Source organism: Paramisgurnus dabryanus, chromosome 6 (genome assembly GCF_030506205.2).
Source record: "Paramisgurnus dabryanus chromosome 6, PD_genome_1.1, whole genome shotgun sequence".
Lineage (NCBI taxonomy): Eukaryota > Metazoa > Chordata > Actinopteri > Cypriniformes > Cobitidae > Paramisgurnus > Paramisgurnus dabryanus.
In genome coordinates, this window is record NC_133342.1 from 17272462 (window position 1) to 17284123 (window position 11662).

General features: G+C 43.8%; 1 protein-coding gene across 1 annotated transcript; it reads right to left on the reverse strand.

Annotated features, from left to right (window-relative positions):
• Window positions 1–7127: 7127 nt before the first annotated feature.
• On the reverse strand, window positions 7128–11507 carry ebna1bp2 (EBNA1 binding protein 2). The gene is made up of 9 exons (XM_065268807.1): window positions 11299–11507; window positions 11077–11160; window positions 10776–10951; window positions 9944–10067; window positions 9690–9779; window positions 9540–9615; window positions 8220–8310; window positions 7739–7904; window positions 7128–7656 (listed from the first exon to the last, which is right to left on the reverse strand). Exons 1-9 carry the CDS (start codon window positions 11374–11376, stop codon window positions 7609–7611), a joined length of 933 nt encoding a protein of 310 aa, XP_065124879.1. The 5' UTR covers window positions 11377–11507; the 3' UTR covers window positions 7128–7608.
• Between the last annotated feature and the right edge of the window lie 155 nt (window positions 11508–11662).

Sequence of the window (11662 nt, forward strand, 5' to 3'; positions counted from 1 at the left end):
TTGGTTGAACAGAGAGCCAAGAGAAATGCTGTCTTAAGAGACAAAGACCGTAGATCTGCGTCTGCAATAGGCTCATAAGGACCTTCAGTGAGAGATGTCAGAACTGTAGGCAGGTCCCAGCTTGGTGCCCGCAAGGTGCGACCTGGACGTAACCGGCGGGCTCCCCTTAAGAACCGGCTAATCAGAGGGTGCCTACCCAGGGATGTGTTATCTGCCCCCTGGTGAAAAGCTGAAATGGCCGAAGCATAGACCTTAATCGTACTGGCTGCCTTGCCCAGATCAAAATGGGACTGCAAGAAGCATAATACTTGTGGCACGGGACAAATCGTTGGCTCGATGCCCAAGCCAAAACACCACTCTGAAAAGATCCTCCATCTGAGTGCGTAGCCAGCTCTGGTAGATGGGGCCCTGGCATTATTAAGTGTCTCCTGTACAGCCTCATCTAGCTGTCCATCGATGGGCTCTGCAGGGGCCAAACCCATAGACGCAGGGCTCCCGGGTTCGGATGCCAAATCCGCCCGTCTGCTTGCGTCAGGAGATCTGCTCTGCACGGTAGCTGCCATGGCTGACCCTGCAGCATCCGGAGGAGTTCTGGGAACCATGGCCTCGCCGGCCACCGTGGCGCGACCAACAGGACTGAGTGTTGGCCCTCTCTGATCCGTCGGAGGACCTGAGCTATGAGAGGGAGTGGAGGAAAAGCGTATAACAAGCCTGTTGGCCAGTCTTGCGACAGAGCATCCAGGCCCGAACTGCCCTCCTGCCCCATGAGGGAGTACCATTCTGGGCAGTGTGTTGTCTCCGCTGAAGCAAAGAGATCCATCTGGGCCGCACCGTAACGCATCCAGATCTGAACAACTACGTCGGTGTTCAACCTCCACTCTCCCGGGAGTGGCCCTGTCCTGGAGAGAATGTCGGCCGCTCTGTTCTCCACACCTGGGATGTGCACTGCCCTCAGTGAGGAAAATCGAGGCCATGCCCATATCAGCAACTCCTCTGCCACCTGGAGGCATCGCTGGGACCTCGTGCCTCCCTGGTGATTGACATGATACACTGCTGAAGTGCTGTCTGTCCTCACCAGAACATGTTGGCCTTGCAACTCTGGCAGGAATTTCTGAAGAGCAAGATGGATGGCCTTCAACTCGAGGACATTTATGTGCTCCTTCATCCACAGTGGCCGCCATGTGCCCCTCACTGCCCTTCCTTCCCAGACAGCCCCCCAGCCTGTCAGGGACGCGTCTGTTGAGATGACCTGTCTCCTGTGGGGAAGGCCCCCCAGTGGGACACCTTGTAAAATGAACTCCCGGTTGCTCCAAGGGCGTAGGGCTTTGATGAAGGTTTGAGATATACGCAGTTTCATCTGCCTGTCGTCTCTGGGGTGAAGATGGAAAGCATTGAACCAGCACTGCAGGGGGCGTGCCCTCAGCAGGCCCAGAGGAATCACTGCTGCTGCTGCGGCCACCAAGCCCAGTAGCTTTTGAACTCTGTGAGCTGTGACAAGGCTGCCCAAGTGGAACTGCTTCGTCATGTTGATCAAGCTGTCTGCTCTTTGTGAAGTGAGAGATGCAGTCATGCTTACCGAGTCCAGAAGGATGCCGAGGAACTCTGCCTGTTGGCGGGGTTGCAGGTTGCTCTTTTTGTGGTTGACCGTGAAGCCTAGCATTTGAATGTGGGCCAGAACTGTGCTCGTGTCTCGTACTACCTGCTCCTGAGAGGGGGCGCACATGAGCCAATCGTCCAGGTAGGGCAAGATCTTCAACCCTCGAACCTGGAGGGGGGACAGCGCAGCTGACACCACGCGAGTAAAGACCCTTGGGGCCAGAGAAAGACCAAAGGGAAGGACCTGAAACTGGAATACCCTGCCTTGAAAGGCAAAGCGCAGGAAGGGCCGGTGTTCTGGACAGATTGGGACGTGGAAGTAGGCGTCTTTCAGATCCAGGGACGTGAACCACTCCCCCTGCTGGATAGACTGCATCACCACCCTTGTGTGAACCATTTTGAAGGGTAGCACCTTGAGATATCGGTTCAAGGGCCTGAGGTCGAGAACAGGCCGATGACCGCCGTCTTTTTTTGGAACAATAAAATATTTGGAGTAAAACCCAGTGAGCTGTGCGCTGGGCGGTACTTCTGAGATGGCCCCTTTCAAAAGTAACTCCTGGACCTCTTTGACGAGGACGGACATTAAAACAGGGTCTTTTACGGACGTTATCTTGATCCCTGAAAACGTTGGGGGTCGCCGCCGAAATTGTAATCGGTAGCCGCGAGCCACCGTAGCCACGACCCAAGGGTCTGGCACAATGCCTTCCCAGGAGGTCCGTGACAGCTGGGAAGGACAATCGACGGGCGACCCGGGACTCCTATGCAGGACCGCCACCGCGGCCTGCACCCCTGCCTGTGCCCCGCTGTGGTCCTCGTCGTCCCTTAATTCTGGAATTTGAGGCTGTATGTCGGTCAGGTGCACGAAATCGCCAGTCCCGTGCCTCTGGGTTGTCACCTGCTGATGGAGGCCGGGTAGGCTGCCGCAGCCTATACCTACTGACAGGTGGGCGGCCGGCAGTTGAAGCAGACCTAGAGCAAACCCTCTGGACAGCTTCCCTAGATGCTGCAGTCCGTTCAATCCGATCAAGCACCTCCTGGAATCCAGGGTGAAAGACGTGTCCTGGTACCACAGGGAGGTTGAGTAGCTCCTGTCTGATGGCATCTGGCAGGGAGGTTTGTGCCAGCCAAACTTGTCTGCGACACAGCACTGCAGAGGCCATAGCATCCCCCACGTCACGTGTCAGCTGGGAGTGGGAAGAAAGAGCCGCGTCGACCAGGGCCCTGGAATCATGATCGTCTGGGCCCAGTGTCTTCCGTAGAGCCGCCAGGGTGATGGCTAGAGCGTTACCCATACGGGCCGCTCGAGCTGATGCGTTGAAGGAATTGGTGACCAGCCGGTCCGTCTTGGCACACTCCTTGCGAGGGCACCGTGGATCGGAGGATACACGGGAAAACCCCAGAGACGTCAATGCAGCCATAGGCGACTCAACTGGTGGCATGTTCCCCAGTCCAGTTTCAACCGGATAACTAGCATTTGCCAGCTGGCGACAACCTGCATTAAACTGGGGCCGTTTCGAATTTGTACCCCATGATGACCTCAGCATTGCAGTATAGTCATCTGCCACAGGTATAGAAGGCCGTGGTTCAGGTCGGGAGATGCCCTCCCAAACACCTCCAGCGGGAGCCGGGGCAGATGTAGGCCCCTGAAGGCCCAAAACCTTGGCAGCGCTCAGTACCCGTGACATCAGGGAACTGACAGGGGCCTCTCCTGTCTCCGTGGAGCCGTCAGCTGGCTCAGCAGAGCTAGAATGTAGCTCCCCTTCGAGGTCGTCGCCACCTGTGGTGTCGTCCACCACTGTGTGTGAAGCGCATAGGGATAACACATCTACATTGTCTTGATGTTCCTCCTCGCCGAAGCTCTCGGGCCTGACTGAGAGGGGATCCTCATGTAATAAGTCCTGTTGGTTACCTTCTAACTTGTCCAACCTCCGTGACAGAGCCTGGAGAGCCGCAAGGATCTCGAGTGACCCCGTGCTGCTGCTTTCTGCCACCGTAGCTGAGGCAGGGGGCTTAACAGATTTGGGTGGCTCAACCTGGGTAACTCCATGGGGGGAATCCCGCTGTCGATCACGCGAACGTGAACGCTTGCGCTTGTGTTTACGCCCATGCCTACTGGAGAGGGACGGCTGGTCAGGGGAGCGCCGCTTCCCGCTCCCTTCCTCACGCACATGCCCGCGCACCTGGCTGGCCCGGCGTCGTCGCTCGTCCCTGGAGAGATCACAGGCTGCACTACAGGGATTGTCCACGTCTTCCAGCACGTGGGCAGCTCCAAGGCATGTGGGGCACTCCCTGTGCCCATCCCTAGCACTCATGGAGGCGTTGCAGATCCTGCAGTAGTGGGAAGCCATTGCAGCAACACAGAAACCCAATATAATGCCTGGAGTCTTCCTCCAGCAATCCGCCAAGGTAATACGGTGGGCCGCACCAGCGCACGAATGCACTTAGCGGTCGCACACTAGCCCCACCAGCTGCAAACAGGGGTATAGGGTGTGTCAGAGGGGAGTATTGCAGGAAAAAGTGTGATTGTAGCCGCCACTCAAGGCGAAAAAAAGTACCTAAGAGCAGAAAAGCACAGCACACAGTATTATGATGGCCCGCACCGGCGCACGAATGCACTTAGCAGGCACACACTGACCCCTTACCAGCTGTGAACAGGGGTATAGGGTGTGGGGAAATACTGCCACAGCCTGCACCAGCACGTAAACGCACCTAACAGACTGAAATAGTGAACACAATAATAACAGGGCTGTTTATAGTGTACTGGAAAAAACAGCCCCCAACTAAATAATTCAACAAAAAAATAGCACTAGTAGCAAACACAATATACCAGCTGAAAACAGCAGTAAATACAAACACAGGTATAATGGCGGCCCACACCAGCGCGCGAACGCACTTAGTGGGCTCGCACAAAGCCCACGGCTGCGAACAGCAGTAGAGGCACACGGATAAACAACTTAAACCGGAAATCTAGTGCATATGAGTTTAAATGAAAGGTATATACCTAGAAATAATAAGTTAATACGCAAACCACAACAATTCTCGGGGGCACAAGGCACCCGCACCGTTTAGGTAACGAATTAGTGGAATGCAACAAGGAAATAGTCAGGAATTTCTTACCTGAATACGTAGTCTCTTACTCACGGTCTCGTATGAGGCGATCAAGGTGAGAGACTGAACCGGGAGCATTCTCTGCTAATTATAGACGCGGGTCGTTCTGCTTCCGGAGGTCATGGACATGACTTTGTTGACATATGGTCTCGGTGATAGGCAGAACGAAGGTGATCATTCCCTTTTTAGACCGTAGTGACGGTCAGAGTGAGGTCGAAACAGATCGACTGGACTGAACCATTCAGATGGCGCTAGCCAAGGTTTGTTTTTTATTTTATTTTTAAGTAAATATAATCAAATACCAAGCAAATGTTTGAGGCCTATATGTCTATTAATTTCACTGCTGGTCTCTTATAAACACATGGGGGAAAATGTAAAGGAAACTTATAAGGGCTACAGCTTGTTCCTAATTTTAATATTTGACCTAATGTTATTACACAAATTAAGAAAAACAATTTGTTGATAAAACAAGTTTAAAAAATATATTTAATAGAAATACTTAATAAAGTTATTAGGAAAACCCATGTATATAATTTTAGAAATGCACGACAATGTTATTATGTTACAAAAATGTGAATTATTATCAATAATAAAAGTTTTGAAAGTGTTTAATCATGTTGTATAATTTATACAAACCACAAGTACTTACAAATGCTTTTTTAGGTCCACCACCATTTTCTGGAGAGATGTTTGCAATGCCTTTGCCCCTGTACCCGCATTACCCAGACAGGTACTTGTACCCTGCCGTGCTGGTGACTCTGAGACCACCTGCACCAGGACTCTTTAGGGAACCTATTGGGTTTCTTCCCTCACCACCTGTTGCCCCATCTTATCCCTTGCAGACTCATGAATCTCAGGTAAGATTCAAAGGGACGAGTGATCTGCATTGCCTCTCACATACAGTAAATGATCTGTTATGTACAAGGGAAACATTTATTTATTACAGCTTCACAGCACTATTTCATCTGAAAGCCAGACATTGTGCTCTCAATACTTTTTTAAATGATCTTCATTCAGATTTTACTCTCCTATATTTCATCAGTGTATTGATAAAACTCCTCTTACATCATCATTTTACAACTTTGGGGAACAAGTTTGCTAAAGTAACTTTTTATTTGTTTTTTTAAACAAAACCAATATCCTTACACCACTTGTCTTTTTGAAATAATTTCTTTTTTCATATTCTACAGACTCCACTGCTGTACTATCATGCTAAAGTTTATGGATGCTTCTGTTTAACTTTTATCTCGGTTTTCGTTTATTTTCCAAAAATTATTCAAACTTTAGTGGAGATTTTAAATCAGTAGGAAGATCACGTCTTGAATTTTAGTACAAAGCCAACCTTTTTCTAAGTTTGTATTTTTGTGTTTTTTGGAGTTCCATGTGCCATGTTACCATCCATACCCCATATATCCAGTTTTAAGAGATGAGAATGGGCCAAGACCTCACTATCACCTGCAATCTCCAATGTATGAAGAGCAAGGAATATACAAAGATCCTCCTGAACAAACAGAACCTACATCAGGTAAAAACAGAGTAACAGTTATTAAACTGTTGAATTTACCAATAGTAAGGGAGAATTGTATTCATCATCTTCAAGTTAAAGTATGCTGGTACTCTTTTTGGTATTGCTGTACTATATTTTATATAATTACATGTTACAGTACAGCTTCTACTATACCCTAATATTATTCAATTTAATAATCTAATATGAGCAGCTATTTAAGTAAACATAACACAATGTTTAAACTCAGTAGTTTTCCATCCTGTTTTCAATACAGAAAGTCACGTTTGCAGTATTCAGGAAGTAAACGCTGTACCGGCTGATGGGCTTTCATCAAAGAATACAGCATAAGGGGACAAGATCTTCAGATCCAGATGGCAGAGTTCTCCCTATTTCAAAAAGCAGCTGTACAGGGTTCTTTACAGTCATGTTGTTGTACCATGTTTTTTTTTTTAAAGATACAAATTTACCGTTTCATAAATTGTTTTACATTACAAGTTAGTCCTGAATCAGTTATGATATATCAGTCCAACAGGTTGGAAAATGTTTATTGTTGTTTATCACCTTGCATTTGGTTCATGTTTTGTGGATTTTATGGTTGAGAATCCCCTTTTATTTCCTAAGCTTTTAATAATTAAACTGTTTGTGTTTAAACAATTTTGTGTATTTCTGCTGTTAACATTTACCTCAACATTTTCTATTAACACTTTTGGCCTTTCTGTAACTCCAGTTCCCATCAGTTTCCACTCTGGAAAGGAACAATTAAGATTCCCAAAACGAACAACTTGCTTCATTTGCTCATCTGAACTCAGATGGCATATAAACTATACTGTCACAATGCGCCAAACAATGCAAGTGCGCAGATAAACTAATTAAAATCTCATGAATATGAATGTCCCGATCTGGCACAGAGGAGGGATGAATATAAAACTCAGATTTAATGTGTGATACATTTCAATTGTGTTCAAATAAAAAGCATTACATTTATTTCGCCTACAAATGTAAACATGAATGTGAAAACAGTTTGCTGACTCATTTAATGCAGCACTTTCTCTTTACAATCATGTCATTATCTCTACGAAAGCACAAACAAGTTTACTCTGCTGTTAGTTTATGGCACAAAAAAAATGCGACCAAATAAAAAACAGGTTCTTATAGCGATGGCACGATTCTGAAGGAATTATACATTTGTACTATTAACATTAGTCTGCTAAGAATGTTTTAATATTATTTGCCCTCTGTCAACACTGAGGTGACCTTCAACAAAAATCTAAAGATTTCTGCTCGGGGTGAAAATCACAGAGCCAAGGCATCGCAGAGCTCCAGGTAATAAAAGATAAAAAAGAAGTCTTTAATGACACAATCCATTTCAATGAGAGGTATTGATGAGAAGATACAGCTCATTTGCGTGACTTCATTTTCTTTCGTGTCTCTTTCCCTGGCCGTTTCTGTGCAGAAAGATGGAAAATTAAAATGTGGAAAAGGGTTCACTGAACCGGTATGAATGAAAGTAAGGAATAATACACTTACATTTGTCTTTCCTCCTTTGCCAAATTTTTTCCCTCCTTTACCATGAGCCACTTTGCTTTTAAATCCTGATACGTCATCATGGCTGTCTTTGGTGTTCCATTTGCTGCCCTTCTTTTTCCCCCCAAAGCCAAACCTCTTATCCTTGTATTTCCTCTTTGCATTAGGACTGAACACATAGCAAAACAATACATTAGAATTGCCAAAACAGTCTTAGAATTGCAATACTTTAAACAAACAGTGACACTGACTTTTGAAAAAAGCAAATACTGTGGCAAATACTAACAGCATTTATTGAATGAAATTCTGGTATAATTTTACACAAGCTGCACTATTCTGGCACAAGACAGAATTCAGTTTACAGAATTATTATTGACACGAAAAAAAGAAAATCATTCACAGTCTATGCCTTTCTAAATGATTGATATTTCAACACACATCCAATCTGACTCAACCAAACGAAGGCAATGAAATTACCACATACCCTTTTTTGTTTACATGTGCTTTGGTTGCTGTTGATCCTTTCTTTCCCTTATCCTGATCTCCTTCCAGGAAGTCAAGTTTATCTGTCATTCCTGTAAACACAAAAAAGTCAATATTTGTTGCACAATATTACAAAACTAGTATTAATTTTGAAATGCAAACACATTAAGGAAACTCCACACAGGATGCATTCTTGCATTCTGACGCACTTATCGTAAGGGATCATGTATAGGCAGCCGGTTATCATCACACAAATAAACGCCAACAGTGTGATCAGGAACCAAAGGAAGCAGAGGGTCTTGTATCACACACTGAAGAGGCTTAATTCACAATAACAACCGGCTGCCTGTACATTATATCATTTAGTACACAGCTAATTACCACAAAAGTAAAGTAAGGAACATATTGTTTGAAATATTTTTGCTAATTTTCAACGAACGCAGACAAGGAAAACCTGTTTACTTTCATACGTTACAAACAAACTATTTGGTTTAAAGAGACATTCCACTTTTTTTAACAACTTTTAGCATAGCTTAGCACAATCCATTGAATCTGATTAGACCATTTAGCATCTCGCTCAAAAATAACCAAAGAGTTTTGATATTTTTTCCTATTTAAACCTTGACTCTTCTGTAGTGACATTGTGTAATACGGACTTTGCTGCCGTAACATGGCTGCAGGAGACGCAATGATATTACGCAGTGCCTGAAAATAGTCCCCTGCTACTGAAAGTTACTAAGGGGACTATTTTGGCCTGCTGTGTAATATTATTGCACCTCCTGCACCCATGTTACAGCAGCAAAGTCCTTGATTGTTACGCCAGAATGAGAGTATAGTTCCTAGCCATTTCTGTCGGTCTTAGTACACAATTTAACTACAGAAAGTCAAGTTTTAAATAGGAAAAATATTGAAATCTTTGGTTATTTTGGCTCGATGCTAAATGGTCTAATCAGATTCATTGGATTGTGCTAAGCTATGCTAAAAGAGGTACGGCCAGACCCAAAGATCGGCTGAATGGATTCCAAAACGTTAAAAATCAAATATTTAACTCTAGAGGAGCTGGAAAATTAAAGTAGAGTGTCCCTTTAATCATTTGTAAATATAGTGCCATATATGTTATTAAAAGACATGTTGCTATCTGGGAATAACAAACCTGCAAACTTGTAACGACTGGCCAATCTGAATCAAGCACTCCAACGTGTAATAATTGTTATTTTTTGTCAATATGCACCACTAGTGATGCATGTAAAATTAACATCAATCCTAATCTAATGCAAAAACATGCCCTTTAGAAACAGCCGTTTATAAAATAAAAAATAACCTTTCTGATATTTCTTCACTGCTGTCATCATTGCTTTCTTCTGTTTTTGCCTCTTCTGAATGACTTCAACTTGAACCTGTAGAGATATGGATTTAAAGCAAACAGCAGCGAATAATAATGCTCAAAACCAATAAACGGAGAGAAACTGACCTTTTTGCCATATTTTCGCTGCTCTCTGAGTTTCTTGGCTCTTTCAGACTTTTCCATGGCTGTTTGCTTGATAATGAGCTTTTGTCTGATCTGTAAAATAAAAGGAAAATTGTAACTGTAGTGTACATTGAAACATATTTAAAGTAAAACAAAAAGCAATTGTACTTTTTTCAAACTCATCACTGCTAATATGTAAATGTTACATTGAAAAGCAGTACATCTTTGTGACAAAGGTGACTGAAGCACTTTCTCACCTTCTGCATGTGCTGATCTGATTTGGCCATCTCTGCAAAATAATCATCTGGTCTCTTGGTAAGAATATGTAACTTCTTCAGCTTTGGTAGGGCCTCCAAAACAGTTGCCTGGGCCTGGCGATAGCTAAACACAATAATGAACATAAGATATTAAGAATTGATCTGTGACGCAAAGATTTGTTTAATTATCAAGAACGGTCTAAAACTTGAGGCAGACAACATCAGAGCCTGTTTCCTTTAACTGAAACCCAGTTTTAATACTGTGAAGGTTAATATATTGATTTCAGATCAAGTTTATGTAAGAGTTTTAGTGCAGCAAAACACAGATTTTTAATTGTATTCTTAATATTAGTTATTCATCATATTGCATTAAAAAGTAGCATGATTAAAGGTGTGTGGTGTCTTGAATATTCACGACCAGCACAGGAACAATAAACAGCATTTTTTTTTTAAAGCCACTAGCTATTCTTTATAACAGGGGTCTCCAACCTCTATGTGAACAAGGGCTACCACAATGGATAAAACAATCTGGAGGGCTACTTATGGATATAATCTACTCAAAACTTTTTTGTTTTACTTATTAATTTTATTTTATTTTACTTGTTGATGTGGTTTAGTTTTGTTTAAAATGTTAACATACGTAAGCCAAACTAATATAAAAAATATGTAAAAAATAAATATTACAACAATTGAGACTATTAATAGAATGTGCTTTGTCTGGCACATCACAGACCCTGTGCGGGCACCAGGTTGGAGACCCCCGCTTTATAAATATGTCATACTGCAGTGCATACTCTATCAAAACTATCTAAAAGATCATGGAAATACCTACAAAAACATCTCCCTTTGAAAGTCATCTTCTGCATTTATGTCTTCATTGCCTTCTGTTTGTTCCAATCTGGCCTCTACTTTTCCAGTAATGTCAGCAGCTGGGTAGTTGGTGAGGTCCAGCCTTTCAGCCCATGGAAGGTTCTTCTTCAGTTCTGAAAGGCATTTCTTCAGACCCTCCTGAAACATAAAAAACATTGAATAAAATGTGTGTTCACGTGTTACTTAAGGGTACTACAACTGTCAGCTCATCCAACGTGATTTAAACGTATTAAAAAGCAATGTTTGGATTTCTGGTTACCCACCAGATTGTTGATGGCCTTCTTTGGCTCATACTGAGGAATATTTAATCCCGGTTTGAGCAAACCCTTGGCAAATGCGTCTTGGAGCTAAACAGAGACAAGTACATGGATGTTTAACAAAGCAAGACTGCTTAATAGAATAGCGCTAGTGTTGCTTCAAACTAACGGCAAATATCGCTCTGCTTAAGCAAAAATAAAACATTAAAAATGTGGTCTTAACGTTACCTCACTGTCTGATAATTCGTCGTCATCTTCTTCCTCGGAATCAAGCCCCAACTGGGGATCATCGTCTATTTCTACCATAGCGAAAAATCTAAGTAAGAATACAAAAAAAGTAAATACAGTAACAGCAGAGTTTTACAACATCCCAGATCAAATCTTCACGTGTGTACGGCGCAGTTTCACACGTGTTCGCTTGCTACTAAAGGACCGACGGAAACAAAGAACGCCGAAGAATGGTTCCGCTACTGGACTCTTCTAACCCACATCAATCAATGTAGGGCCACTGTAAACTACTAAACCAACTGAAAAAAATCTTAAAGCATCATACACTACTGGTATTAGCTGTTCTTCTGTCCTGGTGGAGATC

Excerpts from the sequence above, each read along its gene's own strand:
- ebna1bp2 (XM_065268807.1), bottom strand. The coding sequence starts at position 11,376 with ATGGTAGAAATAGACGATGATCCCCAGTTGGGGCTTGATTCCGAGGAA. Across the intron at positions 11,161-11,298 it reads ACGAATTATCAGACAGTGAG|CTCCAAGACGCATTTGCCAA; the intron begins GTAACGTTAAGA and ends GTCTCTGTTTAG. Across the intron at positions 7,905-8,219 it reads GCACATGTAAACAAAAAAGG|TCCTAATGCAAAGAGGAAAT; the intron begins GTATGTGGTAAT and ends CTATGTGTTCAG.